The following is a 23,120-nucleotide window of genomic DNA, read 5'->3' as shown; positions in this document are numbered from 1 at the left end:
TATTAGACATCTAATATATGCACATTGTCAGGAAGACTTGAGTCTCAAATCTGGCCTCTGGTTGTTGCTTGTTGGGACCCTGGGCATGGTTTCCTTATCTGTAAGATGTAAGATGATCTGGAGGGGAAAAATGGCAAACTACTCTAGGATTTTTGCCAAGACCAGTAGGGTCATGAAGAGTTGAATAGCACTCAAAATGACTGAGCAATAAGTATAATCATTAGCTATTATTATTATTAATCAGAGGAAATAAGGAGAGCAAACATTTATTTAGTACCGAATATATACTAGTCACTGCTAAAAGCACTATATAAATATTATTCCATTTGACCCTTACAAAAACCTTAAAAGGTAGGTACCACTGTAATCACTATTTTATAATTGAGGAAACTGAGGCAGTGACTTGACTAGGGTTCATACAGTTAGTAAGTACCTGAGTCAAATTTGAACTCAGCTCTTCCTGATTCCAGGTCCAGAGCTCTATCTACTGTGCCAATTGTCATACTCATGAATTATGGTTTAACCCACTAATTTAACAGATGGAGAAACTGTCAAGTAAGGAAAAATCCTTTAAAAAACATTAGTGAACTGCAGAGGGTAGATAAGAAGAACTCAAGTATCCTGTTTTTCAGTCCAATATAGATCATAAAAAGGAAAATTGTCCCCAAATAACTTAACTCTATACTGATGTTAGAGAGTATTTGCTCCTAGGCTAGTAGATGGGGGGGGGGGGAAATCCATATGAATGGATTTCAAGAAGATACTTGATATTAAAATTTTCATGATAGTTATGTTGGGACTAGATACTCATGCAGCTAGATTTAGAGTTTGAAACCACTGGATGACTGGGCCTAAAAAGTGTTGATTAATGGATTGATATTGCTGTTATACCTGTTTTACAGATAATGAAACTGAGGCAGAGATTAAGGTTGTGACTTTCTCTAAGTCACATAGTTAGAAAATATGTAATGCTGGATTTGAAATCAGTTCTTCCTGACTTCAGATCTGGCAACCGTCTATATACTTTGCTACCCAGCTGCCTCTAAAAGTAAAGATGTAGATTTATCATTTTTTTCAGATGACATAAAATGAGGAACAATTTCTGAAAAACTTAATTATAAATATTAAATCCAAAAAGATCACAGTAGGTTGACATTACATGAAATTTAACAATAAAATCTTGCATGGTATTTGAAAAAAATTTAAATGGATGAAAAATTTTAATATCTAATACTCCACTACAAGTTTGTTTATTTTAGAAAGGGGAAGAATCAGAGTGTCATTTGCTACTCTTTGCATAATGTCTATTTCAAATCAAGGTTCTTGCTGTTCAAATGAATCAAAGGGGCCAAATGGTTCACAAAAAGTTTTTTAAAAAATGTATACCATGTGGACAGCTAGGTGGATCAGTGGATTGAGAGGCAGGTCTCGAACAGGAGGTTCTAGACTCAAATCTAGCCTCACACACTTCCTTAGCTATGTAACCCAGGGCAGATCACTCAACCCCCTCACTGATTAGACCTTACTTCTCTTCTGCCTTGGCATGGATACACAATATCAATTCTAAGACAGAAGATACGGGTTAAAAATTATACAAGTATTTGTTTTATAAAGAATAGGTGCATTTTTACTTTTTTTTAAATGGATAATGATATTTTATTTTTGCAAATGCCATCCCAGAATTTCAAGGAAAACTGTAGGAGCAACAGAGGTCATTGAAACTCATTGTGTCTTGGAATGAGGCTTGATAAAGCAAAGTGGATGCCCCACAAGGATTATTCATAAAGCATGGCACTTGTTTGATTAGAGATTGAGGATTCTGAGCTACCAGCTTTTGAAAGGAAACAGCAAGGATCGAAAATAGACCAAAAGGTGCAAAATGACTTTGGTTAGTTTTAGTTGCCTCTCTAGACAACACTTAGCAACAGCTGGGTGTTCAGGAAGATTCAGGAATTGAAATATTCAAATTAGACAGTAAGCTCCTTGAAGGCAGGGACTATCTTTTACAATATCCCCAAGTGCTTAACACTCTTTCTGGTATCACAATGCTGTCTGAAGTGATTGCTAGCCCACAATGGAGGGCAAAGAACAGCACTGTGAGAATTATGCCTATATTTTTATGGGAAATGGGAATCCAACATTCTTCCTTCCAGGTAACCATAGTGTTGAATTAGTCCCTCACTGTATTTAAAGTATTTTTTTTATTAAGTTCTACCTGCATCTGGAGACAGCATCACACACTGATGAACTAGTGAAAAAGTTTCATGACTTTTGAGGGTTACTGACTTCATACAAACTGTTGGATTTGAGAACTGGCAAAAGATTAGCAAGCAATACTTCATATTTTAAAGGTTTTCTAATATTTTTCTGCCTTGGCCATATTTACTATCTGGAAAACAACTGTATAAAATTTTAGTTTCTGGAAAGGAGAATAGAGTTTATTTTCATGGAAATAGCAAAATATCTGAGATATTCTTCTGCTATTCTAAAGATGTGATATATTAAGTAGGCCAGTAACAAACTTTTCTTTTGTTAAATGTTTCCCCAAAAGGAGAAGGAAATCAAAGCTAAAAATAACATTATGCCAGCTGTTATAAATGTTCTTCTAAAGAAGCAAAATAACTATTTTGTATGCTTTTACATTAAAGACCAAATTTAGGGTTAATGCAACAGAATTATTCAGTTACATGCAGCTCTTGCTCGATATTTTCCCTGCCACAAAAAAATGTCTATTGAGAAAAGTGAAAACAGTTGTTTGAAATTTAGAATGGGCCTCCAAACCAACTCATTCTTTAAGGAATTCAAAAGTTCCAGGGAACTCTCAGATACAGACCCACACACCCTTCTCTTTTCTCCCTGTTAAATTCTGGAGAGTCTTCTGTATAAGGGTCATTTCTTTCTCCCCTTTTTGGAGAAGAGTGTTGTTGTGGGGGATGGAGGGCGCTTCCTGAAACCACTTGGTTTCTAACATGTCTGATCAGTAGTGATTTCCATTCTATTGACTGGAATGTGCCTGACTAAGCTGTAATTTTCAGGAAGTATAGACAGAGGAAAAAGGGAAGCATCAAAATTTATGTCTATGTTGGAGGCATAGCACAGATGTTATCACCAGCACTATCATCGTAATCTTGGTCTTCTGGTTTTTGATGGAATTCAAGTAGAAAAAGTCCTGAGACAAGTCACTAATCTATTATTCTTGTTTCTTTAATGTTCTATGGACTATTCTGCATATAGCTAAATAAAAGTATTGGGATATAAGCTCATCTTTGCTTATATCATGTACATTAATCCATAAAAAAATGAGCTACTTATATATATATATATAAATATATATATATATATATATATATATATATATACTTCTAGTCCCAAGGTCTTGTTAGATTTTTAGTATATACTAAATTTTTATAGCCTGCTATGACAGTATCTACCATTTCCTTGCTGAACATACATTGAAAATACATTGATTATTAAGTCCAAACTCCTTACAAATAATTTCTGTAATTTTTGGTGGCAAAGACTTAATTAACTGTTATCATAAATCTCTCCATTTCCCCACAAACCCATCTGCATGACTCAGCAGAAACATAATCTTTGTCAACACAGTATTGGCTGAGTTTTGGGAGATATCACCCCATGGAGGACCTCTTCATTCTGAAATTAACTATTTCATAGGCTCCATCTAAAGGCAAATCACTTTCAATTACATTCTGGTTAGCCAATTCTGAAGGCATATATCAGTGATAATCCTTTACAATTGCCGGATGGCATGATATCTGATTGTTCTAAAAGTAATTCTCATCCCTGTAGTAAAGGGATGGACTTCTTTAAGTGTAATCAACTGGTAATTTCTTGCCATCATAATTTTCTCACCATTTCTAGAAACATACATGATTCAGCTCTTTGTTTGGAGCTTCTTTCCTTAGCATTATTGAATTTCTGTCGATGTCTAGTTTCCATCTTAACTTCTTAAATATTGGCCATTTCACAGAGGTGAACAACTTTCAGTTATATTTGACAAAAACAGTGACATATAATCAGTGTCGGTCTTTATTACTGTTCAGTGAAATGGTAGCTAATTGTACCAAAGGTATTTCTGAATGTCTATGCACTCTGAGGATGCCTATCAGTTTTCTTCATGCTTTTTGATGAGGAAGTTTTCATCTTTGTATAAGTACCTTTCTACAGCTCAATCCTCTCATCTTCCTCCCCACTTTTTTTCTTTTAAGACTCAAGAGGGAAGGAGGATTTCATTATTCAGTGGCTGAAGAAGCCACCCTAGCTGGGGAAAACCTTACATGGGGAACACAAACAAGCAGTAATAATTAGTGCCTGGGGAAAACCAAACCTCTAACTTGGCTGGGGCAGTGGAGGGGAACAATGGGCCAAGAAAGAACTGAGAGATTTGGTTCTCTATACATGAAGTGAGCCCACAACTGAATTCTAAGTTAGACCTATAGAGTACATTTCAGTTGCAAAGAGGAAGAGAGTGCTCATCTTCCAACCACAATTATCTGGGAGAAAGGGGAATGGAGAGATGAATGAAGAATGATTGCAGAAGCATTAAGAATTTGTGATGCGCACAATGTCATAATTAATTTGCTGAGAACATATGAAAACAAGCCATGTCCTAGAAGAGCATTCATTAGGATGGAGGAAGACAACACAAAGAAGAGCCAAAAAGTTGGAAGGGAGAAGGTACAAGCAATGGCACTATGGTTTGTATGGTAACCTGATTCTGGACCAGGCAAAAGAGATCTCAGCTCTCACATGAAGTGATGAACTTCAGACATCAACATTTTTTTCAGTCAGTGGAAGTAAAAAGCTATCTAGGTAGGTAAATTACCATTAAAAGTCCCTGTGAGACAGCTAGGTAGCATAGTGGATTGAGAGTCAGGCCTAGAAATGGGAAGTCTTAAATTCAAATCTAGCCTCAGATCCTTCCTACATGTGTGACTGGGGCAAATCACTTAAATCTCATTGCCCAGCCTTTACTGCTCTTCTATTTCAGAACTAATACATAGTATTGATTCTAAGATAGAAAGGTAAGATTTTTTTTAAAAAGGTCTCCATGATTTGAATACAAGTCCAAGAGAATTCTCAGAACTTGTGGGACACTACTAAAAAAACCCCAAACCATACATTGGCATATTATGAGCAATTAAGGCCAAAGGCCAAAATGGAGATCAAGGAGAAATTTAGGAGTTTGGTAACCATTATTTGATTTATAACATCAGTTAGTGCTAAGACAGCTTAGTAACTATGTCCCAATGAGAACAGAGAGTAATAGCAGTTTATTACCCTAATACTTCCAGATGCTGTCAAATAGTTAAGAGAAAAATTGAAGCACCACAAGGGAGGTTTTCTTATTGTTCTTAAAATTCATTGGTTTTTTTTAAATGTGATCTTGGCTAGCCCAGGAGACAAATATGTTCCTACAATCACATATCTGTTCAATGAAGACCACTGTTCAAAATTGACAGGGTAGATTCAGTTTTAACCTGGACAGATTCTAGGTTAGTTTTGAACAAAGCATAAATATTGAGTAAATGAGTTTTCTCAAAGTTGTAAAAAAGAACACAGTTGCAAAAGTAGAGGAAGGATAGAACTTTAGTTCAAATTCTCTTTCCCAAACTTAAGGGGTTTGGGTTCAAATTGATTTAGATCCCTCTATTTATAGTTGTAAAATCGTTTGAGATCCATGTTTTCTAGTTTCAGTATCTTATGGTTCAATATCTTATAGTTTCAATATTACATCTTGTAGTTTCCAACATTTGAGAGATTTTTTTAGCTTGGAAGAAATAAAAGATCTTAATCTTCCACTCCTTTCCAACTCCAAATGCTAGTTAGCAAGTTTTTAAATTTATTTTTTTTTATATTCACAAGAATAGGCAAAAGGGCAATAGGAAGAAATCTCATGAACTTGTCATCAGAAGACCTGTGGTGAAGTCCTAGCTTTGCCAATTAATAGTTCTGTGATGTTAAGAAAGTCATTTGACTTCTCTGAGCTTCTTTTCTCTTCAGTGAAATGGAGGGTGGGGGAACCAGGGAATCTGCAAAGTCTCTTAGGACCTTGACATTCTTATGAATCTTTAAGCAACTGCAACTGATAATAAAGATCAAGAGTTTTAAAACTTTTTATGTGTCCTTTAGGCAGTTGTGTGAATCCTATGGACTCTTCAGAATAATTATCTTTAAATTTTATAATTGAAGGAGATGCTAAATTTTGGTTAGAGGTTAGTGAAAATAAAGATGTAACTTTCCTCCCACCCAATTGCATCGAGCCCCTGAAATCTATCTCTAGACCTCATACTGAGAACTCCCAATTTAGAAGACTTTAATGGGTCTAAGTAGGGAGCTTTTGCTATAGCGCTATTTTAGGACCTGGAAGTGGGGGTAGGTTCTGCTGTTACCACCACTGGCAGCAGAAGACACATAGATTCTTCAAAATGTTGCATACAAAACAAAATATAATTGCAACAGATAATAACTTCACATCCAGTCTTAGATACATCCATTACCCAGTGAGCCTCTTCAAACTTAGTGCTCAGATAAACTAAGTGCTCAGATAACAGATACTGGAAGCCTTTCCCATTTGAGGCATCCAGAGTTGCTGGCATAGCATCTTCCTTCAGAGGAGAGACAGCAACAAGAATTAACAATAACCTCAACAACAAAACCCAGACAACAAAAAAGTGACTTTTTTTTTTCTTAAACCCTTACCTTTTGTCTTAGAATCTATCCTGTATATTGGATCAAAGTCAGAAGAGTGGTAAAGGCTAGGCAATAGGGGGGTTAAATGACTCACCCAGAATCACAGCTAGGAAAGGAAATATCTGAAGCCAGATTTGAACCCTGTCTCTAGGCCTGATTCTCAAATCACTGAGCCAACTGGCTGAAAGTAGAGCTTGTTCAGGTTTAAGAATGTCTAGAAGATGTTTAGATTGCTTTGTAGGGCCACTGCACTTTTAAAAATAATATAGTTTTTATTTTTTAAAAATATTTTTCCATGGTTACATAATTCATGTTTTCTCCCTCCCCTCCTCTTCCCTCCCAGAGTTGACAAGCAATTCTACTGGGTTATACATATATTATCACTCAAAACCTATTTCCATATTATTCATTTTTCTAATAGAGTAAATTTTAAAACCCAAACCCCAAATCATATACATATAAAAACAAGTGATAAATCATATTTTCTTCTGTGTTTCTACTCTCACAGGTCTTTCTCCAGATGTGGATAGCATTCTTTCTCATAAGTCCCTCTGGGTTGTCCTGGATCATTGCATTGCTGTTAGTAGCAAAGTCTACTACATGCAATCTTCCCACAATGTTTCAGTTACTGTGTACAATTCTCTCCTGCTCATTTTACTCCCCATTGGTTCGTTGAGGTCTTTCCAGTTCTTATAGAAACCAAGCAATTCATCATTCTTATACAACAGTATTCCATCACCATTATATACCACAATTTGTTCAGCCATTCCCCAATCAAAGGACACCCCCACATTTTCTAAATTTTTGCCACCACAAAAGTACAGGTATAAATATTTTTGTACAAATAGATCCTTTCCCATTTTTTTTATCTCTTTGGGGTATAAACCTAGTAGTGGTATTGCTGGGGCCCTTTGCCCTTGCCATTTCTTTAACAGATATGGTGACAGATCTTTTTCCTTAGAAAATCCATTATCTGGCCCAATTAGGGGGTCTGTGTAAATAAATAGTGAAGGAAACATGAGGAAGAAAAAAGATAATAAGCAGTAGTAACTTACCTACTAGAAGGGAAAACAACTTGGAAACTCAAATAACTTGTAGATTTGAAGCCTTTGGATTCTTCCAAAAGCCACATGACTCTAATACAATATTTGGATATTTTCCACCTGAGACCTTAGGGTTATTACCTAGGCCTCTTCTCGCTCATTCTACAGTAAAATCGATTACTTTGGGGGCTGAATTGTATATATCTATAAGAACAAACATAGCTTGGTCCTAAATGTGGGATTCTCAGGTTATTTTATTTTATTTATTTTAGGTTCCTAAAAATTAGTTTTGTTAAATGATCCCAATGTAAAAATAGATCAACCACCAAACAGCAATCCCAATATGGTACTTTATATTTTACAAAGGACCAGTCATACATTATCTTATCAAATCCTCAGAACAACTCCTATGAGTAAGAGCAAGTATTATTATTGTAATTTTGCATATAAGGAAACTGATGCATTAGAAAAGTTAATGGTTTATTTAGAGCTACACAACTGAGACTGGAAAACCTAGGTCTTCTAATGATAATTCTAGCATTCTTTCAGTTTCCATGTAGATGTCCTTCTTTAAATCATGGAAATTATGGAACTTGGTAAAAATAAAATGGACAGTTTTCTGGAAGCTTATTTTCATTTTAGAAATCAATCAAGATACAATTTACTTGAGTGTTGCTGAAATGACTTTTTTCATGCTTTAGTAATAATATTAACAAAATTGTATCTCTCTCAAAATGATGTCAAGAGAGATGACATAAGTGAAGATTTTATGAAACCTGTAAGATACCTTGCAAGTACAAAGAATAACACCATGCTATAAGGTGTTATTATTTATTGAATTTATTGCATTAATGTATGTTTATAAACATTTCAAAGAAAAATATTTTTTATTAAATGTATTAATCCATAAAAGCAAGAATACATACATTAGCAAATAGAATTCTGGATCTGAACTCAGAACTCAGACTGCTTCTTAACTGCTTGCTTAATTTCTCTGGGCCTCTGTTTTCTTGTCCAAATGAGAAGTTGATCTAATGACCTTGGAAATCTGGCTTTTTCCTGCCCTAACTACTATGATCCCATCAAAAGATCATTTATGTTCATTCCCTACTTACTGATTCAAAACCTCAGTCACATAATCATCATTTGTCTCAGTTTTCTCATCTATAAAATGCAGGTAGTAAAAGCATCTACCTTGCAAGATTGTTATGAGATTCAAATAAGATTATGTTGTAAAGTACTTAGCACAGGACCTGGATAATAGTAAGCAGTATATAAATGTTAGTTGTGGTTGTTGTTAAAACGTTGTCAACCCAAGGATTCTCATATATATCACGTAAAAGACTAGAGCCAAAAGGAGAATTGGGTCTCTTAATCAACTATAGTTTCTCCCTATCACCATCAAATCATTCCAGGCTTCCCATTATTGCTACAGTTCATTAAATCACTGGGACATGGTTTTCTTGTAAGTGAAATTATGGAAATAAATAGTCTTGGGAGAATGAAAGTGAATAAAAATTTAAGTTTGTTGAAGTCAGTCTGAAAACTGACCACTAGGAATCACAGTAAAGGGGGGGTGGGGGGGAAGCAGGTCTGATCTTTTTTGCTTTGCAAAGAAAAGACAGTTTTGGTTTGGATTGTTTTGTCTGATCCTCTAAATCAATGCCAATCTTCCAAATAACCCTCTGGGCAAATCATTTTAATCTGAAACGCAAAACAAAATTTTAAAAAGCAACCATTTTAGTCTCCTCCAGCCACAAAAATGGCAATGTGTTCTGTTTCTCCTGACTGTATGCCTTTCATATTTTGTTGCACACTTCAAGACCAGGGCAAAAAAAAACTAATGATAGGCTAGAAATCAGGAATGGTTTGTAGATAACCATGAATGGTAGCACAGAGCCTGGAATTACACTTTTCCTTAGAGGGATCCTTTCTGGCACCCACTGTGCTCATCTTAAGATGTATTTCTTTCAGCCACAAGGGAGGAAAAAAGATTTCTAATAGCATTATGATGTTTGGGGTAGGGGGAAGTTCTCATTCAGAAAAACCTTTTGGCATCAAGAACACACAAGAGGACCCAAGCCTATTCCTGACCTAGTGGGAAAGGGGGGTTTTAAAAAACCAAAAACCTAGATAAGAGATTCTTTGAGATTTCATCTAATTCAAACCTTCATTCACAAAACAAACTCTTATTATATTTTGAAATAATGAGGAAAGACCAGAAAAGGATTTGATTCTCGGATTAGGGCTCAATCCATGGCAACAATCTTTTTTTTCTCTTTCAGAAAAGTTCATCTTGGTGCAGGTGACTATTCTGATTTCTTATCCCTAGCTTCCTTTCTGAGCAATTATACCTGCCTATTTTCAATTATATAATCTAGTTTATTTCCATTTTACTTTCCTTTAGTTACCTCAAAACTTCAAATTAACAAAACAAAATTAATCATATCTTTCACCTGCTGTCAGCTTTCTGGGTATTTTTCTTCTCTGTCAATGATGACATTGGTGTTCTAATCACAGATATTAGAACTAATATTCATCATCTCTTGATCTAGGAAATATTTTTGACTGAGCCCTTCTTTTCCTACATCTGGTTATCTCACATAAATCTTAATGTGAACCTTTCTTATATACATAATGTTGTATTTTTAATATATATATATATATACATACATATATATATATATATACATATATATATATATATATATATGTCACATTTCCCTTCTTGACCAAAAAACAGGTTAGCTAATGGTGCAGTAGACAGTCTGGAGGTAGGAGGACCCATCTTCATGAGTTCAAATCTGGTCTTAGACACTTATTCTATCTGTGTGACCCTAGGCAAGTCACTTAACCCTATTTGCTTTGACTTTTCCCATCTATAAAATGAGCTGGAGAAGGAAATGCCAAACTGCAACAGTGCCTTTGCCAAGAAAACCACAAATGGGGTCATGAAGAGTTGGACATGACTAAATATCAACTCCAAAAACTCTTAGCTCCAAATGAACATTAGGTAGCTCTCCTAGTAGCTATGTCAATGCAGAGACACAGAAAACAATAAAAATTTGGCTAAATGAGCTGAATCATAAAGTTTTATCTCTTCTTGCTTAAGAGTCTCTTCTTCAAATCTCCCTTCCTGGAACTATGAATATAGTGCTGGATCAGGGACTCTGAAAATTTAATTTCTAATCTTCATTCTTCTATTAACTAGTGTGACCTCAGGCAAGACACTTGACCTCATTGACCCTCAAGGTTTATTGTTTACATGAGGAAGTAGTTGGACTATCTCTTTCAGGACTCATACCCTTGAAGTCAGTTCCGTTCTTAGGTGTATCATCCCTTACCTGGATTACAGACAGTTTCCTAATGGACTTCCCTGAGTTCAGTTTCTCTCTGTTGCAGTTCACCCTGCTAATATCCCATAGAAACAGTTTTCATATTATCAGTTCTCAATTCAAAAACAACATTCAGTGTTTTACCATTATCAACAATAGGGTAATATCCAAACTCCTTAGCTTGTTATTCAAAGCCTTTCTGAATCAGACTTTAATTTCCATTTCCATTTCCAAACTTCAAGTTTCCATCCTTATTGCTTCTACTGTTCTATTATGCTTAGAGTCTTACACTTTTGGCCTTCTTGTATGCTTTTTTCCTGAAGGAAGATGTTTAGAGACATCCTTTGGAAATACTCTAAATTTTTAAAAGAGCCCTAAACCTCAAAAGGCCAATACCCACAATTTGTTTTGGGAAGAGGAGTATGCAGAAGAGAAATTCCTTATTTAGAAGAATCAAATAAGATATTTTTAAAGCTTTTTGCAAACCTTAGTTCTACATAAATGCAGCCTGTTAAATGTTCACTAGCTATTATAATATATCTGTATTCTTTGTATATTTTGGTCCTTCAGGAAGGATGACAAGTACCTTTCAAGCAAGAGTTTAGCAGTCCTGGAATATTAATAACTGACAGGTAGAGTTTACAAAGTGCTAGGCATTTGTTATCTTGTTTGAACCTTACAGCAACTGTAAATTCAGGTTGTACACGTATTATTATCCTCATCTACATGAGATCTGTACTTTGTTCAGGCTAGTACTGCTGCTCAAACACACCATACACATTTCCATCAGCACTCCTATACTCTCTGCCAGTGTGAATCTTAAATAGCAGCTCTGCTGAAAGCCAACCTTCATCAAGCAGTCTTCAATGAATCACTTGAGTCCACAGGACTTTCTCTTGCCTCTGATCTCAACAGCATTTCTTCTATATTATTGACTTGGCACTTAATCATTGCAGTGTCTTTGGACACCTTGTAATATTGCTGCCTTGTCTTATATAACTCATTCCTTTATTTAACTTCTTATATGTCTCTGAACTAGATTTAAGTTCCTGGAGGGCAGTCACACCATGTACTATGCTTCTTTGTATCCCCCATATAGTAAGTGCTCAGTAAATATCTATGGAATAAATGAATGAATGAATGAATGAATGAATGGGGATCTAACACAGGACAAAAAGAATTATGGCGGAGCCACAATGTCAGGCTATAAAAAACTGGAAAAAAGTAGAAAGAACTAGTATAGAAAAAGGGAAAGATGCTTAACCCAGTGTCATCTAACATTGAAAAAAATCTGGACAAATACCTGTAATCATTTTGTTTCATGTGCAATTTTGACAGCATTCTTTTACATTTGGAAAAGTTGAGGGGCAAAATATAAACCTTCAATATTACTTGAGAAGCTTTTAAGGGCATTAAGACAATTACCTTTTTTTCTCCTTCAGGAAGACACTGCATAGTGAATATTAACTAAATTATTACATAATTCCCTCCCTGAAGAAGGTAGCTTTATAAATTGCACCTGCTTCATAATCAATTTTGGACATCAGAAAAATGTCTTTAGACATATATGTGAATATGTAGCTAGGCAGTATAACAGATAAGAGTGCTGGGTCTGGAGTCAGAAAGATTTATTTCCCGAGTTCAAATCCAGCCTCAGGGCTGTATGCCTTTCATATTTTGTGAGACCCTGGGCTAACCACTTAACTCTGTTTCCCTCAAGTTTCCTTATCTGTCAAATGAGATGAAGAAGGAAATGGCAAACCATTCCAGTATCTTTGCCAAGAAATTCCTAAATAGGGTCACAGAGTCAAATATGACTGAAAAACATATATATATATATATATATATACATAAATATATATATATAATTTAAGCTTTGACATGTGAGGACTTCCAGGGTTATTCTTTTCTGTTTGCAAATATAGTAAATAACAAGGTTATTAAAGTATTTTTTTCTAACCTGTCAATATCATGATGATTAAAATTTTTAACCAGCATTTATCCTCCTTTTCCTGTGTTCTTCAGCCAAGTCTACATGTTTTATTTACATTTGTGCAATGTTTTGAGTTATCATGAAAAAGATACCTACCACAGACACTTTGGCAGATAAAGTAACACTATTTGCCTTAGCCTACATTCAATTGTTACTCCTCCATATGGAGATGATTCTAGGTCACAAATTCTTTCACCTGTAGCAAAACAGGTTTAGAGAGCCACAGGGATGGGTTCCTTGTAGTCATGCCAGTAGAAGCCCTAGTCAATCAATCCCTGGGGAATACAACCCTTAACTCTGTGAGTTTGGAGAAAGAGAGAGACACCATAGCAACAGACTCTGGGTAGAATTGTATAGTATGCTTCCAGAGGAATGAGCAGCTCAGACATGGAAAGATAGATTGTTGTAGGAAGGAAGTATACCTTCCAGAAAGGGAAGCATTCCCCTTCAGGGAAGAAACATGTCTTACTGCTGTCTGAGCACTATGTTATATAGTGCCCTATGGCAAAACCCTGTTTGCTCTGTAGGAGTTACTACTAAGCCCTGAAGGGAAGGCCCCTGGAGCTTTGAAATGTCCAATACTAAGCTGAAAATGCTTCTAGTAAAAGCTCAGCAACAGATTCTATATTTGTACTAGAAGGATCAACCTACCTTTTTTCTAACAATTTCCACCAGAAAATGAATTTTGTTGTACCATGACAACTTATCTAGAAGATGCAAACAGCATCCCTGGAGACATTGCTCAATTGGACAACATCCTAGATCTTCTGGGGGTATTTAAGTCTTGGCAAAATTAGGACTTCAGTATTAATGTAGTCACAACTATTGACAATGTCTATGAATGAGAGTTCTTTGGGATGTGTGCTGCCCAAGGATACAGTTACATAGTCTATTTACTCCTGAGTCTCTTCACCCCATGAATCCTGAATTCATGTTAATCCAATAATATAAAAGGCCTCAAAAGCAGCTGGGAAGTTATGTGAATCATCTCTTCATTTCATTCCATCAATGTGACCAGGGCAAAACATCAGTCTACTAAAATCTGATAACCCTATCTGAATTCTAAGTTGTCTGTTCATCAAGGTTAAATTTCTCTTCCAAATCATCCCTGAATGTTTTATCAATTGGAGACACAGATGTCGTGACAAAAGAAGTTTCCATTTCAGTACGACTTGCAGCTTACTCCCTTTAACATGCTCAAGGTCAAGCTGTTGGGAGAGGGATATAACATGGAATCTGGAGTCTTTTCGGAGCTCTTGATAAGTTCTGTAGGAATCATAAAATCCACAGGAAGCTGCAATAAGGAGGACTCTGTCCTCCACTTTAAATCTGCCCCATAATATCCTATTATGCCAGGGACCCATGAAAGCAATGCACAGCTAGATTATTATTCAGTTTATAAAAGAGAGAGCATTCAATAAAAATCTCTTCTGTACAAGGTTAAATTATAGTAACTTAATTTTGATGTTGTGATTTTTTATGTAGCGTATAGTGCTGTCAAATTGTAGTGATATTGATATGGGACCTAAAACACAACCCTGATTATTCTGCTAAATAGCTATGTCAATTAATATAGTTTATTCAATACACTGGCGGATTTTTAAAAGGCAGTTTTAGAAGACACATTAGTCCAAGCAAACCTTTAAGAGACCAAGAAGCATTCAATAACAATTCATAATGTTATCATATCTTTTCATTGTGGGTTCCCGCATGTCAACAGGCACATAATGTCTTACCACAAATAGCTTTCCCCTTTGAAAAGCTCTCTCTACACACTCAATGCTATATATTCCCAGACACTTGGAACCATATCACATAGACTGCTGTTAAAGGAGGGATGGAGGGTGACTGTGGTTGCCCAATTAAACGCCATCAGTATGAATTCTATGCTTATCCCTGCAGCCACCCACCCTGAGGAAGGAACAGTTCACTGCCCTAGGCTAGAACAGGGGGAATGTTACTTGGTCCTAGACTTAGTATGCTCATGGAGTAAAAGAGAATTACCCACCTCAATCCTCCTCCTCCTCCCTCCCCAGTGATACACATTTTCTCCATAGTAATTCCCAACTCCTACCACTCCTAAAATAGGTTAAGAATGAGGAGGGTTTCACAGCATTCAAACCAAGCCACAGCACAGAGAAGCATTCTCAGTTAACAAACCTGTCTCTCCTTCCCAGCCAGGAGGAAAAGAGCTCCAAACAACTAGAAATTAATGATAGGAAATTCGGAGAAGGAAACAATCCAGGTGAGAAATAAAACAAGAAATGTACAAAGAGCCCAAGAGACTGGCTGGATTAATCCATAGGTTAGAAGATAATAACATGGGAAATCAGTGTCAAAGAGAATACAAACCCACCAGACTGAACGGTACTTTCCTGTCTATGAAACAGGAAGTTAGGGTTTTTTCTTTGTTATTTTAAAGCTAATTTTCATCCATTAATCATTTCTAGCAGCCTGGTGTCTTCACACTACGGAAGAGACAAAATAAGCAAGAGCTACGCTGGTCCCCGGGGTCATTTTCTACAACCAACTGAAAACTATCAGCACTTCTCTTGCTAAGGTTACGGAATGCAGCTAGTAGACATTTTCAAAGAGAACATGCCACAGCAAATAAATGCCCAAACCAGACCATGATTACCGAATTAAGACTACTACTCACTTGTGCTGCTGCTGCTAGTCCCAATAGTATTGATTGTGGTGGGGACTGAAGAAGAAGAGTAGAGGGGCAGGTGGCCATTCTCACAGCTCAGGTTTTTGTCCTGCCAGTTGGAGGCACTGATACATATCCCAGAATCCCGAGAGTTCTGCCATCCATTGAGCTTATCGTCAGAGTTTTGTCTTTGGTGATAGTAGTGTGTCTGCCCATAATCCACAGAATCAGACCGACCTCTATTCTGACTGCTGAAGCTCCCTGACGTGCGATCCTCTAAGTGATTCAACCACATGGCTAGAGCACTCCGGTCTTCCAGTGAAGTGGCCGGGTGTATCAACGCATAAGATAGGAGTTGCCTGCTTTCTTCTATATGCTGGTTATGTTCGATGGAGTGAGCCAGGATTTTAGGCAGCAGTTTCATGTACTCAACTTTTGCTTCAATGTTGCCTGGCTTCAGCAAAGGCAGGTGAGTTAATAAGAGGGAAATCACTTTATCCTTGGATTCCTGCTGCCATTGGTTAATGATTCCTAGAACAGAAAACATAGGGTCACTGAGCAAATATGCCTCCCCTGAAATACATCAATACTGTCAATACAAAGTTGAAGAGATAATTCTTTTGATTTAGACTTTCAGTGTATAGAATTCACCAGTTTTCCTTTTGCATTGGTTTGGATTTCTGGACTTGGGCTATCAACTTGACTCTTTGGTGACTAATGGTAAAAGTCAAAACACTGGGCAAATACCATACCATTCCTAGAGCTATGTGAACCAAACTCCCCACACAATCCATATCTACAAAAAGAACACTGCCAGTACTTTGGGATAATCTAGAAAAATTTCCCAGCATCATTTCCTTTTGAAAGGAAAACTAGATGTTCAAAGGAAGATTTGGAGGCAAAATTGGAGGCAATAAAGTCTAGGAAAGTCAGGTAGTGTGCACAACAAAGTTATTATATATAATCAGGAATTTGTATACAAGGGCATTGGTAATAGCAAATTTACTGCCCCACCCTAAATCCCACTACTACCACTGTGAAACAAAGGAAATGTGGTTTGAATCATGGCAAAGACAGATTGAGTTAGAAATGCTGATGAAACATCTATGTATGGAGACATCACAGGGAATGTTGGGGTGTTTGTATGTCATTTTGCTGTTTAGCTGATTGCATTTTCTGGTTTTTAAAAAATATTCTTGGCTATAAGAGGTGGTTGAAAAACGAATACATATCTATATTAAAAATAAATGTTGGCAAAAGAACTTGGCTTTTGTCTGAAATCTGTGTTCCATAGCTAGAGATGTCAGGGAAAAAATTTGTTGGATAACTAAATTAAAGAAGGGACTTTAAGCTATTAACTCAAGATCATAAGGACACCTTTGATCACAAATTATAAGTGAATTATTGCTTTCTATCCTCAATTGTGTTTTTCTCCTTAAAGATGGTGCCTCCCCAGCAGAGGGGGTGGAACATCTCTGCTACTAACTCCAAATTTATCCTATATTTATCTTGTTTGTTCACAGCTGTTAGTATGCTGTCTTCCCCATTAGACCATGAGCTCTTTGAGAGCAAGGACTATTTTTTGGCCTTTCTTTGTATTCCTGGCACTTAGCATAGTTGCCTGGCACAAAATAGGTGCTTCATAAACATTTGTTCATTGATTGGTACGGATAGATTCAAAGTGGAGGAAGAGAGTAGATTTTTAAAATGACTGTTCACAGACAAAGCAAAAAGGCAACTTTAAATAACAAATTCTTTTTAAAACCCTCAAACTTTTAAAAAAGTAAGTGACTGGCTAGCCACTGAAGCAGTGGGTAAAACTTCTCTTGCGAAGACAAAACTCTCTCAGTGACTTTTTGGCAAAGATTCAGCGGTACTACATCAGTCCCACATTTCAGGAAACTGTGATTCACAAGACAAGGAGGCTAATTCTGAAAAATGAGAGAAGCCCATTTTAAGAGGCTAGGCATAGATATTTACTTTAAAAGGGGACTAAGAGTCATGGAAGGTCATAGCCGATCACACACGAAATGAGTTAGCAATTGTAAAGAAAACTAACAAGATATAGGAAAAAACAGGCAATTTCCCAATAACAAAAAAAAAAGCTAAAAGATAAATGTTTTGAAATTTGGGAAGAGGAATACTGAGTAGGGTTTTCTCTAACCTAGACAGAAGTGATGTATTTATATAACACTTTATTCTTGCAAAGTACTTGATAAACCTTCTTTCCATTGGACATAGAAAAGAACTAGGCTCTCAGAACTATAAACCATTGAATTGACATTTCAAGGAAGATAATAGAACCTCTATCCCTTGAAGGTTTCACAAAGAAAGCCAGTAGTTATTGTTACTGGGTGGTTTAAACTAAGGGCTGCTTGTGTCATGGCATCCCTCTAGCAACCTGAAGAAACCTATGGACCTTGGAATATACTGTTTTAAAATTCAAAAAATACACAGTATTATAAAGGAGAACAATTAAACTGAAAAGCAGTTTTATATGTGTGTATATATATATATATACACATATATCTAAATATCTATATCTATCTATATAAAGTTTGTAGCCCCCAGGATAAAAACATCTGGTTTATAATTTTATTTGTAGGAAAAAGGCAAAGGAATGGATTAGATGAGATTTCCAGGTCTCTTCTAGCTCTGTAATTCTAACTTTACCTAGTTTTATTTTTCAGCTTCTTTGACACAAAAATATTTGAAGCTATTTTCACTGGAGTACAATTTTTTATTTGGTAGCAAAAAACAGACCACTTTTAACATAGAAGCAAAAACATACTATCTTTCACAATTGATTTCTAGAACTTGTAATTTTCAACATTTTTAAATAATAAACATACCTTTGATTTTATTATGTTATATTATACCCTGGCCTTTTAGTTTAATAACATTTACTATAAAAATATTTTATTTATTTTTTAACAATTTTTTAAACCCACCCAACAACAACTTTTCTTCAGGAAGAATCTGAAGGTACTGGGAAAAAAAACTAGGGAAAAGAAAAAAAATCAGAATAAAAACCAGCTTCTTCTCCAAAATTTAATTTTTTTATGTCTCAATTTTTCTTTTAAAAAAATTTCATTTGTCATTAGTTACATCAAAATCCCCAGGGATCTCCTTCTCTCCCTCTCTCCTTTCCCTGCACTAGAAAAGGCATTATTAGTTCATGCACACAAAAAGATATACATAAATTATGTCTTTCATGTTTCTTTCTATTAGTTCTTTCACTGGAGGTGAATATTCACAAGTTTTTTTTCAAACATTAATTCTGTAGCTGTACATAATGTTCTCTTGGTTCTACTCATTTTGCTTTTCAAAATTTCATATTGGCCTTTCTATTTTAAAAAAATTAATCTGTTCATCATTTCTTATGGTATAGTAGTATTCTATCACAATCATATGCCACAACTTGTTTAGCCATTCCCCAGTTGATGCTTATCCCCTTCAAAATTTAAAAAGTAAAACTCTGAATATTGGAGTTAATACAATTTAAAGATAATGATTTCTATGAATACTTTCATTTCTATATCATTTTTCTCTTGAGAAGCACTCATCCTTTGCAAGTTCAACAAGACTTTAAAGTAATCTAGATTAGAGTATAGCCTACAAATACTCTGTAGTCTGCTATGCTTTTAAAATTATGAGTTAAAATAAATAAACATCAGAGGCTAAATGCTAAATACATTCAAAGACTACATACTCTTTAGACAGGAATCAAACTAAGAATGAGGAAGAATAAGCATAACAAAGATGATAAAGTAACATAAAGCCACCTGACCTGTTATCCCACCACAACTGATAGATGGGTACTATTCTTTGGAATGGAGAGACTTTTGGGAAAACTAATTAGCAATCTATTGCAGTAGTCCAGGAGTGAGGTAATTAGGGCCCTCACCAGGGTTGCAATTGCAGGAATGGAGAAGAAGTGGAGAACAAGAGTGATGTCATGAAGGTAGGTAGAATTAACTAGACTTGATAACAGATTGGCTATGGAGGTTGGGGAAGGCGACAGAATGAAAGGTCTTAAGGTTGACAACAAGAGTGCAAGTCTGTATAACTACTAAAAGAATAATGTTTCCTTTGATAATAATAGGGAAGTTCAAAAAAGGGGAGGAATTGTGGGGAGAGAGAATGAGTCCCATGTTGGATATGTTGAGTTTAAGATGAGAAAGTGAAAGGAATAATGGGTATAGTAATTAGTTGGATTTGCTCAATCCTCCATTTTTTTTCCCAGGGGTTTCTGAATAATCTTTTTGCAACTCTAAGCTGAACTTGAGAAACAGAGACCCACCAACTGAAAACTGCCCAAACTGTACAAAATGGGCCTTCCACTGACAACAATCCTAGGAATCTTTTCCAATAAGATGAACATTATCTCACCAGGAGGGGCTCCAGAAATTTCTGGGTAAGATAACTATTGTCAGACTCTCTTCTTAGGACCTCAAAGTCAAGGAGTTACTGTCAAGAATTTGCTGCCTTATCCTTTCTCCCTCAAGCTACAATATGTTTTTCTTTTTTTCTTCCTCATTTTTCATATAATAAAAAGAAGCGAATTCCTGTATCTAAGGGGTTCTCTCCTTAGGAAAGGGATTCACTCATGAATGCTTGTTCTGCTGAGGAGAATCCAAGAATGTATTCTTGGCTATCTAGTTTAAGATGTCCAATATGTAGTTGGAGAAGCAAAGCTAGAGAGCCAAGAAGAAAAGTTAGGACTAGAGAAATGGTTCTGATTATCATCTGCATAGAGTTGATCATTGAGTCTATCGGAGGGGTAGAGGAAGAAGAGAAGAAGGCCAAGAAAAGTTAGTGGATGTGGCCTGGATTTTTAAAAATCCAGTAAAGGATATGAGAAGATGAGTTAGATATGTAGGAAAAGAATCAGGAAAGAGAAAGTTCAGGAAAACTTAAGAGAGGAGAAAGTATCCATGGAAAGTATCCAACAGCATACCTGACACCATAAAAAACCACAATAGAGTTGAATGCTAGAATTCTCCACTAACCTCCTGGAACCAGCACCAGGTATGGGACATATCAATATATCAAGTAAATGGCAAAGGCAAGTTCCCTGGAATGCAGGCATCCACAAATATGCAATGTAGTTACAGTATTTGTAGAATATACAGATCTTACTCTCTTAAAATGTAAAGGCATACGATTTTGAGACAGGAAGGAACTGAAACTAAGATAGCTTTTTAAGGTTTTTAAGGTTTAATAGGGGTTCAGTATCTATTATGGCATTTGATCTCCACAACATCCCTATGAGGTAGATCCATTTTATAGACAAAGATTTGAGTCACTGAGAGGTTAAATGAATTGCCTGCAGTTGCCATAATAGTATCAGCAGAGAAATTCAACACTAGTCTTCCTGAATCCAAGTTTCATATTAATCAAGCTTGTAAGCATATATGTATGGACACATATTTGCATATGTGTATGTGCATATAAATGATGTATGGAGGTATATGGAGATAATATATGTCACAGAGTACATATATATAAATATATGATAGGTGGGATGGGAGAGGAGAGAAAGGGAGAGAATGAAGAGAGAAAAAGAAGAGAAAGGGAAAGAGAGAGACAGAGACAGACAGAGAGAATAAAAAGGAAATGGTTCAATCAGTCAGACCCATTTATCTAACAGAGACATCAGAAACCTTGGGCTACATGCCTGGCATTAGAAAAGACCTTAGACACTATACTATAGAGTCTAATTATTTAATACTTTACAAGTTTAAGGAGATAAAGTGAATTGCCATATAATTAGTAAGGAGGAAAACACTGTGATTCAAACCCAGGTCCTCTGGTTCTAAAGCCCAAATGATCTTCTCACCCTCCCATATTGACTCACTCTAGATTCTATGCATGAAAAAAGGACTCATAGAACCCATTTCTGTGAAGCACTTTTCAACAGCACTCACCCAGGTCATGATTTTGGGAACAAAAAGTAAGCCTCAGAATAGAAGTGCAGGAGACTGCTAACCCACCTCTGTTAGCAGCACTAAAATGACACAACTCTCAGTCTCTTAACACTGTCAAATTCAGTGAGTACAGAACCCAGCTGTGTCTGCTGGGGGTTTCACCAAAATAAAAGCTAATGATTTGCAATTTATAAAACAGACAGCAACATGAAAGCAGTAAGAAGAACTATAATTAAAGACTATGAGGATTTAAAAAACTGCCCCAAGGATTCTTGGAGTGACAAGAGAGTGTATTTAAAAACAAAGTGTGACATTATTTCTACACAATAGTAAGTAAGTGTTTAAGGGCTCCAGTTGTTAGTAAATTACACTTAAATTGCTATTTTATTATACCCTTGCTTTTCAAGTTTAATAACATTTACCATAAAAGGTTTCTCACAACTGAATTTAGACAATTTGTTCATGCAAGAAATGCCTTAGAATTAAATGCACACAGCTGAAAGGTATTGGTTAAATAAAGGAGCCAAAATTGCTAGAAGGTAGAGATAACATAGTTTCAAAGTGGTCAAACATGCTAAAGAAAATTTATTTAGAATTCAAAGAAAAACAACTTCCTAGAAAAAAATGTATTGTGAAATTTTCTAAACAAGCACAATTCTTCATAGCTACACCCCCTTGGAAACAACATGGCCAAGAATCTTATAGACTGGGCAAGGGCATAAAGTGATAGCAAAGCAGTTACACAAAAACAAACAAAAAAGAACCTCTAAAGTCATGTTGGCAAAGACAATGGCACGTGCACCCTGGCATGCCAGAGTGGGCTGCTCCGTTCCCTCTTCACAGTGCCTGAGGACACTTTTCACATGACCTACCCCTCTGCCCAGCAGTCCAATGTCAGTCCTTCCTCCCTCTGTTGTCTGGGATAAAGCAGGAGAGGCTCAAGGCAGCTTGAAGATGTAGTTTGGGCACACAATCTCTAAAAGGTACACCAATGCTGCTCTAAAAGTACATTGAATCATTCCCCAAAACTTTCAAGCTGGCCACTGGTCTTGGCCATGAGTTTGGCCTCTGGATAAGAAAGGGAAAATATGAGATCCCTATAGAACAGTGTGGGGTTGAACTCAAGTAGAAACAGAGCTACCAAAATGTACCTGAGGATCCCTATGGGCTACATATTGACTTAGTGTTAAAATGTAATATTATCTATGTTTTATTGAAACTTCTATTTGTTTTGTTAAATATTTTCCAATCATATTTTAATCTGGTTCAGGTCACACTCAGGTGTGTTACAAGTTACATATGGTCCATGGGTTGGTTGCATGTTTGACAATTCTGCTGTAGAGGACTTGTGGGTCAAATTTAGGCAATAATGTTCATTTTGGGACATGGGCAAATAAAACTGGAAACAGTCAATAATAATGTTAATTATTATTATAGCTACTGTGCTTAGCATCT

General features: G+C 36.1%; 1 protein-coding gene across 9 annotated transcripts in view; it reads right to left on the bottom strand.

Annotated features, from left to right (window-relative positions):
- Positions 1–23,120, bottom strand: part of SAMD4A (sterile alpha motif domain containing 4A) — a 315,178-nt gene that overhangs the window by 117,443 nt on the left and 174,615 nt on the right. For all 9 annotated transcript variants that reach the window (XM_001370362.4, XM_001370394.4, XM_056810968.1 and 6 more), the window contains one exon: positions 15,745–16,266. In XM_001370362.4, the coding sequence (XP_001370399.1) occupies positions 15,745–16,266 (522 nt within the window). The remainder of the gene's footprint in view (positions 1–15,744; positions 16,267–23,120) is intronic.

This window comes from Monodelphis domestica, chromosome 1, assembly GCF_027887165.1.
Source record: "Monodelphis domestica isolate mMonDom1 chromosome 1, mMonDom1.pri, whole genome shotgun sequence".
Lineage (NCBI taxonomy): Eukaryota > Metazoa > Chordata > Mammalia > Didelphimorphia > Didelphidae > Monodelphis > Monodelphis domestica.
The sequence above is the reverse complement of the archived record's forward strand: the minus strand, read 5'-3'. Positions and strand labels throughout refer to the sequence as shown.